Genomic DNA, 19,687 nt, shown 5'->3' with positions numbered 1-19,687 from the left:
TGAGCTATAACATCAAAGCATTTCTTCCTTAAAATGTAAAGTAAGTAGAAAATAGGCTAGCTTTCTTAAAACCCGGGTTTCTAATTTTAAGTTGCTGTTGTATCCAACAGTGTATGGTTATTGTTTTTAGAAAGTTTTTTAAACTCTGAAAATAAGAAAGATCCATCATTGCAGGTAAAAGAGAGAATAGGAAGGAAGAGGCACCAGTGTAAGAAATTGTGTTGAAGAAAACATTGCCCATACCAATGACTTAGCAAAAATAAACAAAAACCACCACCCTTAAAAAGCTATATCCAGTTAACAATTGAACTCAGAATGATAAATATGCCAAAGGAAATTATGTATAAGAAATTCCCACCCTAAGCTATTTTAGACAGTATGAAGCATAAATCAAATAATACTGTTTTTAGAGGGGGGGGAGAATCTTGTTCAAGAAACAGCTCCAAGAATAATTACAAGTCTTGCTGATGACTAGAGATGCTCCTGGCCAAGGTTTTTATCATGCCATTGCCTGTCTCCTTCTCAACATTTTATGGGGAGTCTAGATAGCTTAATAACATCTTCCTTTGGTATCCCCCTGTGCTTTCCCACCAGTCTGTCTTTTTTTCTCTCAAGAAAAATATCTATTCCAAAGGTGGAATAGCTGGAAAATGTTTTTCCAATTTTTAATATTAGTTGCTTCTAGGAAACATCCCAAACATATTGGGTAGCAGTAGATCCAGGACTATTTAAAAAAAAATCCAATTCTTTGTGTTACATACAGAATTACAATTATATTATATAATGTATATTGCAAAGAGGAAAGGTAGAAATTTCTTGTCACATGAAGTTGTGATTACAGGTCACTAATATGATTGCTAAGGGACAAAATAGGAGACAATTCTTGCTTTTAGACTCTGCTTGTGAGTTATTCAAGGTAGCCACACTGGGTCTGAGACCTCCACACTGGGTCTCTAGTTTGAAAATTCTCAGCCAGCAAGGACAATTGCTATGGATTGTCAGAGCTGCAGTTCAAAACATCTCAAGAGCTTTATGTAACCAACCCACATGGGCCTTTGGTTTATTTGTGATATTTACATTTGTAATTATGTTTCCTATTTTCTCCAGATGGGTGAAGTGATTTGTGAGGGTATAATCCACTAAAATTATACCAAAAAAAAGAGGGTTTCACCACTGAGAAGAATTATGCATCATGCAAAATCTTTGTAACATTATTTGAAACAATATTTAAATAATATTGCAATGCAATATTATTTTCAAATATATACCTCTAGGCATTTTTATTCAGAAGAATTGCTCTGCTGGTTAGTTAGTCTCAAACAGCATGGATATAATTGCAGTCAATTATAGTTATCATATTTATTCAAACTTGTGTGATTAATTTATTTTAAAGAATAGTTAAAAAAGGGATAATGTGATGGCACATAATCAATCAAAGTAATGTTCAGAATGATTGCAGTGGAATGATTTGCTGCATTTGCTGCATTCTACTGCAAATCAAACAAATACCACTTTTAAGGAATTTCTTCTGTTAACTTCCTTTTCTTCACCCTAGCTGTTTCACCTGTTATTAAAAAGTTTATATTCCGTTTTTTCTGAACGCTCTGCAAAGCAGTTCACAGATAAAATATTTAAACATTGTGCTTATGTTAAAGAGAAACAACATAATTCACACAGCAGGAGTTCCAAAGCTGCAATCTAAAAGATGCTTTCGGGAAATAGCAGAAATGGGAGCAATGCAACTAGCTACCAATTTGTTAAATTTCTATAATCAGCGTCTCTTTGGATACAAATCCCTTCAGCATTGAACTCTGCATCAAGCTTTTAAAAATGTTAAATATGAAACTGTTAGTATTGAAAGACGAAACAGTTAATCCTTGACTTACCATCAGTCCATAAGCAACAAAGGGCCTATCTGGGGGATATCTGGATTTGAAGGTCTGGTAGCCCCACCTTCCCTGCAGTCATGTGACTACACTTCAAGTCCTCAGAAACCAGGCTACATTTATGGCATTTTACAGTGTCCCGTGGTCACATGACCATGTTTTATGATGGCTTTGCTGAAAACCAGATTTACTTCCAGTTTTCGGCAAAACCAGCCCATAGCAAATCCTGGGTGCATATAACAACTATTAGCATTTATTCAACAACCATGACATTCACTTTACAACTGTGTCATTTGCTTAACGACCACTGCAAAGAAGATTGTAAAATCAGGTTGCTCACATGACCCATCACAACTTACCACCATAATGAGCAGGCTGCATTATAGTCATAATTTAAGGACTACCTGTAATCCAACAAATCCAAATTCCATATATATCTTCCTTGGAATATATGTTTTGATTGTGAATCAACACAATCAAAGAAGTGGAGAAAAGGGGGAAGCAGGCAGGGAAGAAGACAAGAAGCCTGGATAGCTCAGCAGACTAATGCATTGTAATTTAACTCCAGCTGTCTGCAATTAGTAAGTTCGAATCTTGCCAGGCTCAAGGTTGACTCAGCCTTCCATCCTTTCTAAGGTAGGTAAATTGAGGACCCAGTTGTGGGGGCAATAAGCTGACTTTGTAAAAATATACAAAAGTATGAAGGCTATTGTTTAACGCATTGTAAGCCGCCCTGAGTCTCTGGAGAAGGGCGGCATATAAATCAAATTAAAAAAAAAGAAGAAGAAGCTAATTTAGCACAAAGAAGAAGAACTAAAGAAGCTTCTTGGATGAGAAGCGAAACATCTTCAAGGAAAAACAAAAGTCCAGTTGCTTTTTGAAAAAGTAGCTTTGGACAACCATGGCATGGATGACTGAGAATCTCCATAGGTATTTAATTTAGCACAAAAAGCTAACTTACAATAATATGCTCTAATAAATTATTAACATTTAAAGAAGAGGTTGCGCCTGTTGAGGTATGAGATGAGATACAGTAAAATGTCTCCATAGGTTTATAGGGTTACCTGCAAAACCTGAAGACTTTTCAGGGAGCATAAAAAGCCTACATCAATCAAAGAATGTAATTTAACATTCACTGGAAACTTAAATCAGATTGATTAAAGATTTCACTAATTCTAGAGGCCACAGAACCAATAGAAATATGTGGCAAGTTCATATCATATTCAAAATGTAGAATAGAAAGACTCCTTCATTTGATGGGATATACATTTCAGTGGAATTGTAGATCATCATGATGGACACGCATACATGTATGTTAAAATATGTCAAAGCACAAATACTGAAACTATATTTGGAAAGACCCAACAGACACTTTGAGATGGATAAATAGTGATTTAGAACTGCTGCAACTTTTATCTTCTTCAGGAACAAGGGACATTAAAATGGCTGGTTTATGGAGATTACTAGAAAGATTTCTGACAGTTCTGGATTATTTTTTCAAACCACTGGATAATTTTTCAAACTATCTTTTTGGAACTCTAGTTAATTTGTTGAATGGGATATTATTTAACAGTTGACCCATGCACTCCTAAACAGTTTTTATCATTAAATAAAATGTATGTCTTCTGTTTTCAAATAAAATCCAGGATTTCAATTTTCTGAGAAATGCTACCTTACCTTTAACAGGAACTTTAGCTAATCTCAGTTTGTTTGCCTAATGCTCTTCTTGTCTGTTTGTCTTGAGATTCAATTTGATAGTCCATACCCAATTTTACTTTTTTGCTAAATCAGCTTACTGAGATAATATAAAGGACTCTAGAGGATTTGGAGATGTGAGGCAAGCATCCAAAATAGGAGTATAACTTGTGGTACCATAGAACCTGAACATATGCAAAATTTTGATGAGGATGATCATGACTGTTTAAAATCAGTTAAGAAGAGATAAAATATAGAAGCTATAGGGGTAGGGACGTCTTCATTTTTTCAATGAATCACCATTTTAATAAATCTATGTTCAACTAGTTGCAGAAAGTAATAGAAGTTTAAACTATTTAAGAAAACAAAATGAGAAGGATGCAATGTAGCACAATTGAATATTTATTTGACCAAGTGCAGAAGCTCTTGGTGTACATGGGAGGAGGAGGAGGAGGAGGAGGAGGAGGAGGAGGAGGAGGAGGAGGAGGAGGAGGAGAAGGATAAATAGTAATGCAGCCATCATAGTACTTTGGTAAATATGCACAGAGACTTGGAGACTTGAAAATACTTCATACTATCAAACTAGCTGTGTCATAAATTAGGTATTCTGAAAAATAAAAAAAGACAAATTTGTATTTGTCTCACCGTAAAACATATGTTACATTTTCTGCTATTTAAGGTCAAGGGTCAGGGAGGGAGTTATCTGAAGAGACATGTGCTGAATTATACAACGATTGTGAAAATATAAAGATGGAAAGTACAGCAGAGCTTGCCAATTATGTGCCATGAACTACATTATTTCACATCTCTATAGAAGTCGTAATTCATAAACAGCAAATTGAAGATGAGAACCCATCTTTTCCCCAACTATCTAAATCTACCTCCTTCAATTCCATTACCGGGCATAGATACGACCATTAAACAAAACCTGCGCAATGAAAAATGGTGGCCTCAAAAGTAATATCAAATGCCCATTTCTCTTGATAAACAGTCAAATCTTGCAAGGTGCAGAACGCCTCCCACGTTTCCTGGATCTCCCTGGACTGCGGGGGGGGTGGGGGGGGCTGTTCTGAGGCTCAAGGTATCAAGTTGAAAAATAGCTCCAAGGGAAAGACCACTGCCTTTTAAATATGTTAGCAATGCAGCTTTATACACTGGAATGCATGAATGAGATTTTTGCCCATTTCATCATGAGGCAAAAAGAAGAAGAGGGTAAAATAAATGTCTGGCAGAACCTAGCACAATGTTCTATATGCTTACAGTAAATCCATTCATTTCATTCATACTTAAAAGGGAATTGGCCCAATTGAACTCAGTAGAGCTGCTGAGTACAGGAACAGTAGCCCTCGACTTACAATAGTTCATTTAGTGCAGCGGTTCTCAACCTGTGGGTCGCGACCCCTTTGGGGGTCGAACGACCCTTTCACAGGGGTCGCTTAATACCATCGGAAAACACATCATTGCGCTAACCCCATCACATACACCCCGGAGTATTTTATGGTTGGGGGTCACCACAACCTGAGGAACTGTATTAAAGGGTCGTGGCATTAGGAAGGTTGAGAACCACTGATTTAATGACTGTTCCAAGGTGCAACAGCACTGAAAAAAGGAACTTGCAACCATTTTTCAGCTGACGGTTGCAGCATCCTCGCAGTCATGTGATCAAAATTCGGATGCTTGGCAACTGGTTCCTATTTATAATGGATGTAGAGTTCTAGGATCATGTGATCACCTTTTGGAACTTTCTGACAAGCAAATTCAATGGGGAAAATCAGATTCACTTAACAACAGTGTTACTAACTTAACTACAGCAATTCACTTAACGACTGTGTCAACAAAGGTTATAAAATGGCACAAAATTCACTTAGCAAAAGCATCACTTAGCAACAGTAATTTTGGGCTCAATTGTGGTCGTAAATCGAGGAGTACCTGCACTTTGCATAGAAAGTGTTGGATTAATCTCATAATACTCACCCAACATCATCATTTTGAAATAACCGGCAGGAAGAAGAACAATACGGGCAAAAATTGTAGTGCAAATGTGCTATATTACTGCTCACTGACTTCATTTTAACGTCTTCTCGTAGGTATTTTCACAAAAAAGTCACTATTTAATTACAAAATCATCCTGACTTGATATGTGGCTTCTCAAGGATACTATTCAACTTATCGGTGCCATTAGAGCATCAGAATACATTTTGTGCAATTGTGTTTTCTTTTGGAGAAAACTCTTAGCAGAACTTTAATCAGCATTAGAGAACCTAACTCTTCTAACACGCGGTAATGCAATCCTTTGTTTCTCTAAAACATGTACTCACAAGATACATTTGAAGGCAGGTATGAAATGAAAATTCCTGTAAAAGTGACCTTGGGGCAATGTTTTTATCTGCCTATGACAGTCACTGCCTAGAAGATTGACTCTGGCAAAAAGTATCATGTTAATTTTTAGATACTCCATGCCAAATTTCCAACTTGGCTTCTGTTTTTTTGGTGGCTGTTTTTTTTTTTTTCTTTTTGGGATGCGAAAAAACAAAACAAAAACCCCAACACCATCTTATGCCTTTTCCCCCATGTCATATATATAAATTATTTTACATGCCTATCTTGTTCTTGTTGAAATCAAAGTAAACTTATATTTATTTCCTGACAGTCATTACTTCATTATTCTCCGTGCAGGTGTTACAAGTCAGAAAGGAAAAGCAGTCGGGTAACATGTGTATTAAATGCTTTAGTTTTCAGTTTTGCAAATGTGTAAAGTTTGTTTTTTTCCCCTCTTTTCTTGTTTTTGTAAATCTATCGTTTTTCACTGAAGTTGACGTTTTTTCAAAAACAAAGACATTCCACTAAAATGTGTATTTCTTTGCAATTTTCCTTAATCTGTTTAGGATTTGCAAGCAATCTTGCTAAAATAATATTTTTTTCTACAAATATTTCCCTGTCGGGTTCTTCATATTCTCTGAGCTTCATTGGTTTCCTGCAGATGTTTCATTATCAGCCTATATAACATCAGCAGTGCACTGAACTGCCTGCACTAAAATCATTAAGTGAACACAATAATCCAATATGATAGTCCTTGAATTGCAATCATTTGTTTAGTGACCTTTCGAAGTTACAAACAGAGATGAGAATAGTGACTTACAACTGGGTTTGGCAGCTGGCATATATTTATGATTATTCCAATGTACCGGGGTCACATGATCATCATTTCTGACTTTGCTAACAACTGCAGCAAAAAAAAAAGGTTGTAAAATTGGGCGCAACTCACTTTTTAAAATACCTTGTTTAGCAATAGAAGTTCCAATCGCAATTGTGGTCGTAAGTTGAGGACTGCCTGTAACTCAACCATATATTCTCTACTATTGGAATTATTTAATCATCTTGAATGTAAGAGCCGCGGTGGTGCAGTGGTTAGAGTGTAATACAGCAGGCTACTTCTGCATCTGGGGATGTGGTGGCACAGTGGTTTAATGACGCTGGAACTGCTGGCCAGAAATGGTCTGCATTCCAGCAGTTTGAGTCTGGCTCTCTGAAATGGAGTGAGCTCCCGCTGCTGTTGTGGCCCGTCAGTGACCTGTGCGGCTAGTAGCTGATTCGGACAGCGAGGAGGCTGGTGTGGTGCTGCGCCAGCAGCCTGTGCAGCTGGCACTCGAGTCAGACAATGAGCAGGCTGGAGAAGATGTGGTGCCAGAGGCGGGGATTCAGCCAGGGCCTTCAGAGAACCTCCAGAAGCTCCTATAAGTGAAGAGGAAGAAAAGGAGGAGCCTTTTCGATGCATGGGCGCGCAGAGCTGCCAAAAGACAGGAGTGGCTCCTCAGGAGGAGGTCTCCTCAAGAGTAAGGCTTGGGGCTAATTGGCCACTTCCTTAGCCTATTTAAGGAAGGACGACGACTGAGGCAATTTGCAGCGAACAACTTCGTTCACTCTTCTTCGTCTTGATCTTAGTTCTCTTATCAGCTTCCTGCAAATTGCTTCTGGGCTTTCTGCCAACCATAGTAAGATTACGATTATTTATTCTTTGAATTCTTGTAGGCTGTTAAGAAAGTTAATTAACAGCCTTTATTTGAAAAAGACTGATTTAATTTAGTAAACTAAGGTTTGTACAAACTTTGTGTGTGCTGCATTCTTTGGGGTCTGTAGCTGGGGCAGAACAGCTGTTTGCTCCCTGGCTCCTGCCCACCCAGCAGTCCGAAAGCATGCAATATTGCAAGTACATAAATGGGTACCACTTCAGTGGGGAAAACATAACTGCATTCATATGTGCAGAGAGCAGAAGACAGTGCTGGATGTGGCTGGACATAAGGTAACACAAAACAAGGTGAGATGAGATTGGTGGAGGAGCCTGGAACAGCCACCAACATGAGTACCTATAGTCAGCTGGTATAAGCTAGTTTGCCTCCTGAGGTGCACCAAGGATAGGCATGCAAGTGCTGAACAGAATGAACTAGCAATTTAGGCAATTCAGGACTGCATTGTATCTAGCATTTGTAGATTTCCCTGACATTGTATGCCATACACTCCATAAATAAATACTCTCATCTGGTGCAATGGGGCAAGATAAATTTTATTCTGTATGTTATTATCAGTACTGGGCCACAGTATAACCCATTTTACTCATTCATGACACTCAGTGAATCAGTGTTAACTGCATCTAGCTATAAGGTAGTGATTTTCATATCAATCAGGAATTACAATCCAACTTTGTAAATCGACCCCAAATAGTGAACAGTATCGTAAATGACAATGGTAATTAAAGTAACTTAATAAGTTACTGTAGGTATATGACCCTCATCCTAGGTCAATTATTCTAATAACACTGGTTAACATATCCATCAAATGCTAATAGGTTATCATATAATATTCTGCTGAAAGCATTTCATTATAAAATAAATTAATTTAGAATTTCAGCACTGTAATTTATAATTAATTGAAATAGATTTTTATCTTACATTTCTTTCATTAAAGAAATATCTCCCTTTATCTTTAAAAGAGTTTTTAAAGGCATCAGAGGCATCCAAAGTAATGGTCGCTGGCTTCAAAATGGAGAACACAAGCAGACAATTGAAGCTTCACCCCTTTTTAACATGTGTCAAACACACTACATGCATGTAAAAGGAGGCAGGGTTTCAATCTTCCCGCTGCACTTTCCATTGGGAAGCCAGTGACCATTGTTTGGGGTTCCCTGAAAACCATGGAGTCATTTATAAATCTAACTCAATCATCCCCAATGAGGAGTAGAATCAAAATTCCACAGACTTTTTTTCCCCCTTTGGATCTTTTTATTTGTAACATAATGATCAATCCTCAAGCGTAAAGCTAGCTAGATTTGCCTGGTTCTTTTAATTTATTAAACAGGCTTTTGGATTAGTCTAATATCAGGTTCTTTGAACTATGGTGCCGGAGAAGACTCTTGTGAGTCCCTTGGACTGCAAGGCGATCAAACCGGTCAGTCCTAGAGGAGATCAACCCTGACTGCTCTTTAGAAAGCCAGATCCTAAAGATGAAACTCAAATACCTTAGCCACCTAATGAGAAGGAAGGACTCACTGGAGAAGAGCCTAATGCTGGGAAAGATTGAGGACAAAAGAAGAAAGGGACAACAAAGAACAAGGTGGCTGGATGGAGTCACTGAAGCAGTAGGCATGAGCTTAAATGGACTCCAGAAGATGGTAGAGGACAGGAAGGCCTGGAGGAACGTTGTCCATGGGGTCGCGATGGGTCGGACATGACTTCGCAACCAATGGTGGGTTCCTTCTGGTTCGGTCCAGTTCGGCCGAGCCGGTAGTGGTGACGATATGACCCACAGAACCGGTTCTCCCCCCCTGCCCTCCCACCTCTCCCACCCCCCCACCCCCGTTATTCTTACCTTTTATTTGGTCCCACTCCCAATCTATTGCTGCCTCCTGAGTCTCAGCTGATGACTAGAGGGAAAAAAAACTGTTTAAACTCTTGGGGTGGGGCTTCAAAGGGCCGTCCTACAGCTGATTAAAAGCAAACAAATGACTTGGGTCGTAAGTGCGAGGACTTGATCGTAAGTGCGAGGACCTTCCAGAAATGACTCTGACCAGCTAGCCATGCCCACCTAGTCACATGACCTCCAAGCCACACCCACAAAATAAGCCACGCCCACAGAACTGGTAGTAAAAAAAATTAGAACCCACCCCTGTTCGCAACTAACAACAACAAACATCAGCTATTTTTCAGTGATGGGCAAAGCCACAATGCACTATATATACATCCAGTTAAGTATGTAACTGTAGAAAGAAAGGACTAGAATCTTGAAAGGTACCTTCGCTGAATCAAAAAGCATTTGTCTATTAAGATCAGTAGTGTCTATGTCTGCTGTGCATAGAATTAAAGACTGGAGTCCTTTCCAACCACAATGAGTTAGGATAGAAATTAAACCTGAGATTTGTCCAACAAACAAAACGGGTCTCTGCAACTGATCTGCAACCCTTCAAGCATTTTGAAAACTTTAGGAGCCTTCTGAGAGATCATACTAGACTCTATGGAGATGAGCTTTTGCATATGGATGGAGGAAAAATGGATATATTTGGCTATAGTTTAAAACTCACTTTATTTCCATAATTTTGATTAGCTACTTTCTTCATCAGCTAACACAAAATATTTTCTACAATATTTAAATTTTAAACTTCAAAAATTCTCTTGAATCCAGATGTCTTCATGGAATAGCAGATTACATACTGAATTGTACATTTAATAATAAAATATCTGGTCATAAAGTCAGTTAATTAGATCTTCAGTTAATGGTTGTTCTCTAAGATGCTGATCAAGTTACACAAGAATGTCTGACATTAGTCATGAGGTACTTCTGATCAGTCAAAAGGTAAATCAAGGAACAAGAACATAATCTATATTGATTGGTTAGGAACTTAATTTGTTTTGAACTGCCCGTCATTCCCATTCAACTGTACTCTCTAGATTCCAGACTTATTCATTGAAAAATAAATGGCACATTTGGAAAAGAGTTTACAAAGGCCACATTTATATATCTTATTAGATTTGAGTGCCCTAGCCGCTCAGTCAAACTTTTAAGCAGTTGCATGCCAAATTGCCTAACTTGAGAAAGTGAGACCCTTATTTAGGAAGGGTCAGGGGAAGAGGTCAGGAGAAGCATACCTTGTAGCATTATAGGTATACAGTATCACATAGAATACTGTAGGTATATCACAAAGTTCTTTACTCAGTAATTGCACTGCTCCTACAATTACCTTCAGCCCTTTGCTCTACCCCATCCGCCAGTCTCAGCCCAATAGAGGATTGACTAACAGCATTGGGTAATTCTACAAGGTACACTCTTGTCCTCTGACCCTGACTCACAAATTGAACATAAAAACCTTGGATTATTGAGATGGATTTACATAACTCATAATGTTCCTACCATTGTTCTACTTTTTCCAGTCTGTGTATTAGGGTTTTGTAAAGCTCTTAAGGAGGCTTCATTTCAAAGCATGAAGAGCCCCTTTGAAGCTGTTTGGCCAGACAAGACATACTGATACATACTTATAAACTAGCAGCCATGTTGATTCCTTTCGTGTCGCTGTGAGGCCTCATCTCTGGTTCTGGTGGCTGACAGAGGCTTCTGCACATGTCAACCACTGGAAACACTAGAAAAAACTTTCAAGTGACACTTCTCGCTCAACTTGGTCCCTTCCACATCATAAGAAGCTTCCTTGAAGCAAGATCCAGCTGCCTCATATACTCCTGTTTCTAACCAAAATGGGTTTCATCTGCACGCATCAGAGACAAGGAGAATGTTTTTAATGTTCAGAAACTCAGAAAACCCATCCAAAAGTATGGACCAAGCTTGAAAGAGTACCAATTCCTGTTTTGTATCCTTTGGGTTTTTTTTTAAGTAAATCCACTTGGAGAACATATTTTTGAGTTGAGGGCAAGGAAAAAGGATTATGTAGCAAGATGTAAAGCATTGTCTTTGAAATATTCAGAAAATGTATTTGAAGATTCTCTACTGTGATTATTTAAATCACACACATGGGCCAACATTCAAATACTGTACAGGTAGTCCTCAACTTACTATTATTTATTTACTGAGCATTCAAAGTTACAATGGCACCGAAAAAAGTGACTTACACCCAGTATTGCATTTATGACTGTCATAGTATCCATTCCACATGGTCACATGATCAAAATCCAGGCATTTAGCAACTGGCATGTATTTATGACAGTTACAGCATCCCAGGGTCATGTGATAACCATTTACAACCTCCCCAGCTGATTTCCTATAAGCAATGTGGAAAGCTGGATTTATTTCCATGACCATTTGATTCACTTAGCTGCAGTGATTTGCTTTAAAACCATAGCAAAAAATTAGGCACAGCCTAATTAATATGTAACAGCCACCTTGCTTAGCAACTGAGATTCCAATCTCAATTGTGGTTGTTCATCATGGACTACCTGTAGCTCTTTTTACTCAGATAACAGATTAACAGAGTTGGAAGGGACCTTATAGGTCATCTAGTCCAAACTACAGCTCAAGCAGGAGATCCTACACCATTTCTGACAAATGGCAGTCCAATCTTTTCTTGAAAGTCTCAAGTAATGAAGCTCTCACAACTTCCGAAGGCAAGTGGTTCTGTTAGTTGATTGTTCTCACTGTCAGAAAGTTCCTCCTCATTTCTTGGTTGAATCTCTCCTTGGTCAGTTTCCATCCATTATTCCTTGTCTGGCCTTCAGGTGCTTTGTAAAACAGCTTAACCCCTTTCTTTCTGTGGCAGCCCCTCAAGTATTGGAAGACAGCTATCATGTCTCCCCTGGTCCTTCTCTTCACTAGACTAGCCATGCCCAGTTCATGTAACCGTTCTTCATATGTTTTAGTCTCCAGTCCCCTAATCATCCTGGTTGCTCTCCTCTGCACTTTTTCTAGAGTCTCAACATCTTTTTTTATAGTGTGGTGACCAAAACTGGATAATACAATATAGTGTATATATATTCAATAATACAATATAGTGCAGGTGAGCAGATTTGCCGCATTAGGAATGAACAATCCATCCTTCAACAACCCTTCATGTTTTAGGCACTTTCCAATGATATCATTGGAAGCTCTTTTAAAATTTGCTGTCAACAAAAGTTTTTTTTAAATCTTTAATTAACTGCTAATTAGAGATTATACTATTCTAGCCTAAGGGTTAGGGTCCCAGATGGATCCCCAATAGCCATTTTATGCTCCCTAAGCAGAAGGTAATTCAAATTTAGTGAAAACTGAACAGATCTGGCAATTAAAGAGAAGAAACCATTATGCTAGGAATAAGGTTATGGTGTACATCCAAAAAATCCTGTGACAAACTCACGACAAGGCAGCAGAGAATCTGATGGTAAATTTTATCCTCAGAATCACAGTGATCTTAGGCTAATTTTCAGCTGTATGAATGTTTAAGAAAGATGTAAAAGGGATAAAAACTTGGGAATCGATCTGACAGGAATGGAAGATTTGTTCCTACAAAGAATACACGCCTGTTTATTTGTCTTGAGGTGGTGTTGCTTCAGAATTAGATTATGTTTCTCCAAATCTTCAGAGATGTTATAGCATCCACATGGTTATGCTATACCTTGATAACTTGGAAAGTATTTGCATTATTCTGTATTTCCAAGTTCTTCAAAGGGCGACATGGAACTCCCTTGACTTATAGCAGAGAGTTGGTCAAGTAGGAGATAATATTCACACTATCCCCAATAGCTTTTAGTTCCTAACAAATAATTTTCACACTATCCCCAATAGCTTCTAGTTCTTAACAAACTCCAAGCCTTTCACCTTTCACTCTAGCAGTATTTTCTAGGACCCAAATATATATGTTAACCATAAAAAATAAAATTGTAACATATATGTATAAGAAGGCAGTCAATCTGAGCTTCTAAATCACAAGACAGATACATGAAGATATTTTAAAAATATTTTAATGAGTGTAATTATTCTGAAGTTTTCTCTACAAAAAACAGGAATGCTACATTTGGTGAACCTAGAACTATCTACCTGAAAGATAAAGCATGACTTCAGAACTCAGGAAGATCTTAAACTTCTGTTGCAATTTGGAGCATTCATACATCTATTTAAGATAAACTTGCCAAAGCATTTTTTTTTAGGCTGTCCTTAGTACAATAGTTTGTTTCAGTATATAAGAAACATACACCGTTCACAGTACTGTACTGACTTCAATGCACATCTAAGTATTGGTGAATTAAGACTAAATGGGTCTGGATCAGTTCTTCCAGCAAATCAAAGCAACTTGCATTTTAGACACACCTTCCTCTTAGTGTTGCCTTTATATTCTGCCCCTTAGGCTACTATAGGACTCTGTCAATGCTCTTTCTCCCAAATCCTCTTTGAACTTTGACTGGCTTCTTTCCAAGAATACTTAAATCTGAGAACATAGATGTAAGCATGTCATCTCTGTTAGAAATAACAGCTGTGAATAAGGATTAAAAGCATCATACGATTACATGTTTGGAACCATGCCCTTAGCATGTCTTGTTGTCAGTTGAAAAGAACATGTAAGGAATCTTTTGGTGTTACAAACCATGGAATGGTTGAATTGCAGCTTCATCACATTTAAAATGAAGTCATTGTATAATTATGTTTCTCATATGCTAAATTGATGGGAGGAGGCTAAATTATCAAATAAAGAAAGTCAATGCATCCACCTGATTATTCATGAGCAAGAAAGTGGCTGAAATCATGAACAGCAAACAAATACACCTCACCTCTAAAGAGAAAAGAATGCAGATGCTCTCAAGGAATTCCTTACCTCAGATGTACTCAGCAGGGAGCTTTGTTACACAAAAAATAATCATTAGCAATAGTTGTCATTAATTGCATTGGAAGTACTAAGGAAAATCTGCAATGTTTTTCAGCTATGATTTTTAAACCTACATTCTTCCTTGAAAAGTGGCACTAGCACAAGTAACATCCATGCTATCTACTCAGAAGCATAAAATTATAGAATTATTTCTTGTGGGTCTGCACTGTATATAGGACTATAACTCAGTAGATTACCACTTTTCAGTAAATAAGTTAATGACGTGCACATAATCCTCAATTTATAACCATTCATTTAGTGACTATTTGAAGTCACGAAGGTATCCCCAAAAAAAGTTCATGTATTTATGAAGGCTGCAGCATTCCAGGGTCATGTGATCATATCTGTGACCTTCCCAGCCAGCTTCCAACAAGCAAAGTCAATAAGGAAAACTTGATGGCCTTAATGTGTGATTCACTTTAAAACTATAGTGATTCGCTGAAGGTCATAAAATTGGGTGCAACTCACTTAACAAACACCTTAGTTAGCAACAAAAAAATCTGACTTATTGTGGTCATAAGTCAAGGACTACCTGTAGATGCATTTCGGTGGAATTCAAGACTGACTGGCTGCAAGTCAATACAGATAGCAGCACTTCTACAAAGATAGCCACATTAGTATTGAAATATATCCATTGATTTTCTAAAGTTAAACTTTCAGTTGTATAATAATAAAAAAAATAAACCCAAATAAATCCTAGTTAGGAGCACCATATAGCCCCTTCCCTAATATGGCACCTTTCAAATACCTTCCCATTATGCATGGCCACTATATTTGATCCACCTAGATGGAAATCATGGGAATTGCAGCTTAATAATCAAATATATTCAAAGAACATCCGTTTAAGAAAATTTGTCATGTGTCCCAAACTAGTTCACATGTATATACAAAAAAGTGCACTTCGTTTTTGAAAGAGCTTGACTATTTCATATAGAAGACTATACAGTATAACTATTGGTATTTATTGATGACAAATCACATACAGGTCCTCAAATTTCAATTTTCACCTATATTTGGGACCTTCCTGTTTATTCAAATATAATCTATTGCGAAACTTTCAGAATTTTGCTGAATTGGATATCAAACAAACATTTGACATTTGCAAACATAACCATTCCTTATTCAGCATGGAACACCCCTAGCTCTAGTTAATTCCTACTGATGGACCCAGGCTGCTGACATGGTTCAGGAATCAGCCTCTTTGAATGAAAAGTTTCTTGGACACAAGTGGCAGATACCAACTTCAAAGACTTCCAAGTCAAGCAACAAGAATAAATAAGCAATCTTTTAGAAAAGAGAAAAAGTAAAGTGACATTTTCAGATGTATAGGACTGTTCTTAAATATGTATCAACAATTAAACCACTATATAATAGACAACTTAATTAAAGATCAATACTGTCATCTACCATTTCATTAAAATCTGATTCTGACTATCACAAATTAGTGTTTTTTTTTTTAAAAAAAAAACTATCTACTTTGGCTGACCAAGAGTTTCAGATTATTTTCACACATGATATTTACACCATTCCCTACTCCCACTCCCTTCCTGCATTTTATGATCCTGGAATGCAAATTTGAAATGTCCATTAGCTGGAAGGATGTTTATATGTCTCACACAAAGACTATGAAAAGTTCTGTTATGTTTAATGTGCCAAGTTTACATGGCATTTTCACACAGAGAACTTCTGTATCTTTCAGTATTATTAGAAACTGGTTGGTGATGTAATTGTAAAGCATGCACTGCTTGAATTTTGTCTGTGATACTTTAATGACTTTCTATCTAAGTGCATCATGATCACAACACTGACAAAAAAAGTGCAAACCTGAGCCAACCTGATTAATAGCATCATTTCAATCCTAATCATATTTATTTGGAGATACCAGGGGTCAGGGAGATCTATTCCCTTATCTTAAGAGTGGGGAACCTATAGTCAGTTCTCCAGATGTTGCTCTATTATCACTCCTGACATCCCCAATCAAAATGGTTAAAGTGATAGATACTAGACTTAGTATCAGCAGCAGTTCAGCAGCATCTGGAGGGCCACACATTGAGAGTTTCAGCTGTAGCCTTACAGTTTGGACACAACTTACAGTATCTTGATTCCAATGAGGAATTGCTGTAGGATGGACTTTTAAAACTTTTTTTAAGTTTTAAAGTTGGGGAAAAAACTCTTTTTTAAAAGGTAAGCTTGGGAGTGAAGTCACATTGGGAACTTTTCTAAAGGCCACGCCTTGTATATATGTTTGCAAAGAAAAGGAAGCTTTAAGCAAGGTTTTAGAACTACCACTGAAAGTAATTTCCCTGAACAGTTGGACCCGCTCCATTATTTCCCTAGCTAACGACTCTTCTCTGAGTGGATTTCAGGCTCACCCCTGGAACAGCTTATAAGGAGGAGGTAACATACCCACTTTCAGCTCTTTTCCAAAGACGGTCCTCTCGCCCAAGGCAGAGCAGTTCCACCGACCATTGCGAAACTGAAATTGACACTCGTTGATTCCCATTTGGGAGCCTTCCCCGATCACGATGATGGCATCGGGTCTGCTCTGACAGATCGCCCTCTGTCTTGGAGCCAATCCCGGGATTTTGTTACAGATGATACTGGCTCCCAAAGCCACGACCGAAGAAAGACCCCTAAGAAGAAAAGGAGAGGGAGAGGGAGAGGGAGAAGAGCGATAATGAATCATCTCATCCGAGTCGGGATCAATCGATTCTCTAAAAGGCTCTTCTTTGAGGCGCCCCTCGGTACGAACTGGAAGTGGCAGGTTTCTCAACATCAAAGCCCGCCCGGATGCCGCTTAAGCCCTCCGAGCGGCTCATCTGCCCATCAAGGCTCGACAGCCGCTTATTCCACCGATTGTCTACGAGAGCGAGCTTTCAGCAAGCCCAAGGGTGGGGGAAAGGGCGGGGGGGATTTCTAACCACCCCCACTCCCACCCTCCCTCGCAGAAATAGGTAAGGGGCACTGAACCGGCCAGCCCGCCCTTTCCCCCCCCCCCCCTTTGTTCTCCGGCATCCTCAGTAACAAGTGTCCCTAAAACCATCGGGCACATACTCGAGCAGGGCCAGCAGCATCATTTTGCTCCACCAAAGAGCCCCCCACGGCCAAGAACGCCAGCCCAGCGCTGCTCGGCTCGGCTGCTTCGTCTGCCGGCGTCCGCTGTCCCTCCGGACTACGGCGCTGAAAAAAGGAGCTGGGTCAATTTAACAGCGAGGAGAGCCTCGCCTCCCTTCTCTCTCCCAATCTCCTCGTGCGGTGTGTGTGTGGGGGGTTGCTCTCTTATTCCGGACTTCCCCAACCGGGGGCCCTCCAGATACAACGAATCGCGCGACTGGGAACTGGGGGAAATGGTAGCCCAGAGTATTTGAAAGACACTAGTGGGAAGAAGGGGGCTTACAGGATTGAGAAAGGGAGAGGAAGAGAGAGGTGCCAATGCGTGACCATCCTCCTCCTGGCCTCTCTTTCAATTTAAGACAACTAGCAACCCGTCTAAGCATAGACTGGGGGGGTGGGGGGTGGGAGGTGCTCAGGATCCTACTTCTAACCCCCTTCCAAACATCGGCGCGTAGGAATTCCACAGCCTTCTCCCTTGCCTCGAAAATACACCCACCCCCATCCCCCGAGAGCTGTAGGCCTCCTCCCACGCACCTGGCAGTCCCACCTCACGAAGTCGGCGCTAGGGATGATCCCAAGCTTGGCCAGCGGGGCGAGTAGGCGCCCCTTCTCGGGTTCTCCTCTCCCAACAGGATTTGTTCCGACGTTACCAAAGGACGGGGAAGCTCTACCCTAACCCTGGCCGTGAACTCCTTCGGGCGGGGTGCTTTCTTTTCACGGCACTTCGTAGGCGGGTTCTTTGAACGGGAAGAACGCAAGTAACCTGGGCGCGGCGAAGTTAGAAACGAGAGCCTCTGAAATGCCTGGGAGCTGGTTACAGGTAACCAGGTTACTTTTGTGCAGGCAGTTGGAAGCGCGCTGAGGTGCTCAGCCCGCTGCCGCCGGCGGTGGGAAAAAGAATCAAAGTGGGGCCCGAGATCCCGCACAAGTCAGCTCCCCAGGGAAGGGCTGAATGAACCTGCGCAGGTTTCAGCTGAGCGACTTCCGCACAGAAATGGTTCGGCTCTGGGATGCGGGTTCAGTTCTGAAACTTAGTCGTGGCACGTGGGACAACGTGGAGTCCGTGGCCAGGCGCACACCGCTGCCCAGTTCCTTTTCTGGGTACCAAAAGCAGGCCTCGGTCCAGGCCCCTCATTGGCCAGGCGATGACACCGAGAAAGGGTAAAAAGGACCAAGGTCCGCGGATCCTGCCCTAAACCGCTGTTTTCCCTGCCTGGCGCTCATTGCCATTCTGGTCATGCCTCTCGCCTGGCCAGGCGAGGACTTTCGCCTTTCCCCAGAACTGACGCACATTTAGAATTCCGCTGGGGACGAGAGTAGCAAAAATAGTCGCCTCACCCTGGAGCGAGCGAGAGAGACGGAGAGAGAATCCTTTCAGACTTCCCCCGAGTTAAATGCTAGCACAGGTCTGGACAGGTTGAGCCACCGCAGCGTGTTTGCCTTTAAAAAATGAGGTGGGGGGAGAGATAGAGGGAGGGAGGGAGAGAGAAAGACAGAGGGAGAGAGAAAGAGAGAGGGAGAGAGAGGGGGGAGAGAGAGAAAGAGAGAGGGAGGGAAGAAGAGAGAAAATGAGAGACTTACCCTATTTTGATATAGACAATCCCTAGGCTCATAAAGATGTGGAATATCCAGCGCCTGGTTTTCCTGTTCATATTCCTCGATCGTCGTTGGCTTTCAGATCAACATGCGAAAGTTCTGTCTTTTTTGTTTTTTAAAGTGTATTTAAAATAACAATGGTAGTGATAATAATGCCTGCCCCCCTGCACGCTCTCTGCGCCCTGGTGGGTTTCTCGGTGTCTCAGACAGTGCAACGCCAGGTCAAAGTAGCTCAGACAAAACAGTCCAGCCCTCCTGCGCTCGGAGCCACCCGGAGCGAGCGGTGTGTGTTTGTAAATCCCAAGAGGCAATCACCATCGCCCTCCACTGGGTCTCTCTTCGCTCCCTCTCGATTCCGGATTTGTATGCCTGTCACACGCAGCCCTGGAAAGCTCTCTCGCGCGCGCGCGGGGAAGGATGCAAAGGACTCTCCCGTCTCCTCTCCCTTTCGCGGCGGCGGCGGCAGCAGCAGCAGCAACTCGAGCGAATTTCCCCGCAGGTTCAGAGTTGGTGTCTCGAAAGCTTTTCTCTCTCCTTCAGCATACTGGGGCGTGTTCTCCAAAGGAGG

At 40.4% G+C, this 19,687-nt stretch overlaps 1 protein-coding gene across 1 annotated transcript in view; it reads right to left on the bottom strand.

Annotated features, from left to right (window-relative positions):
• The window catches only part of WNT7A (Wnt family member 7A), a 47,964-nt gene extending 28,789 nt beyond the window's left edge, over positions 1-19,175 (bottom strand). Inside the window, exons 1-2 of the mRNA XM_070933658.1 lie at positions 19,105-19,175; positions 16,816-17,042 (exon numbers count right to left, since the gene is read on the bottom strand). Coding sequence (XP_070789759.1) covers positions 16,816-17,042; positions 19,105-19,175 — 298 coding nt within the window. The remainder of the gene's footprint in view (positions 1-16,815; positions 17,043-19,104) is intronic.
• Positions 19,176-19,687: the final 512 nt, after the last annotated feature.

The sequence above is a fragment of the Pituophis catenifer genome, unplaced genomic scaffold (assembly GCF_029215685.1).
Source record: "Pituophis catenifer annectens isolate HBS135680 unplaced genomic scaffold, rPitCat1.0.hap2 SCAF_2, whole genome shotgun sequence".
Classification (NCBI taxonomy): domain Eukaryota; kingdom Metazoa; phylum Chordata; class Lepidosauria; order Squamata; family Colubridae; genus Pituophis; species Pituophis catenifer.
Note: the sequence above shows the minus strand (reverse complement) of the source record. Positions and strands in the feature narration are given on the sequence as shown.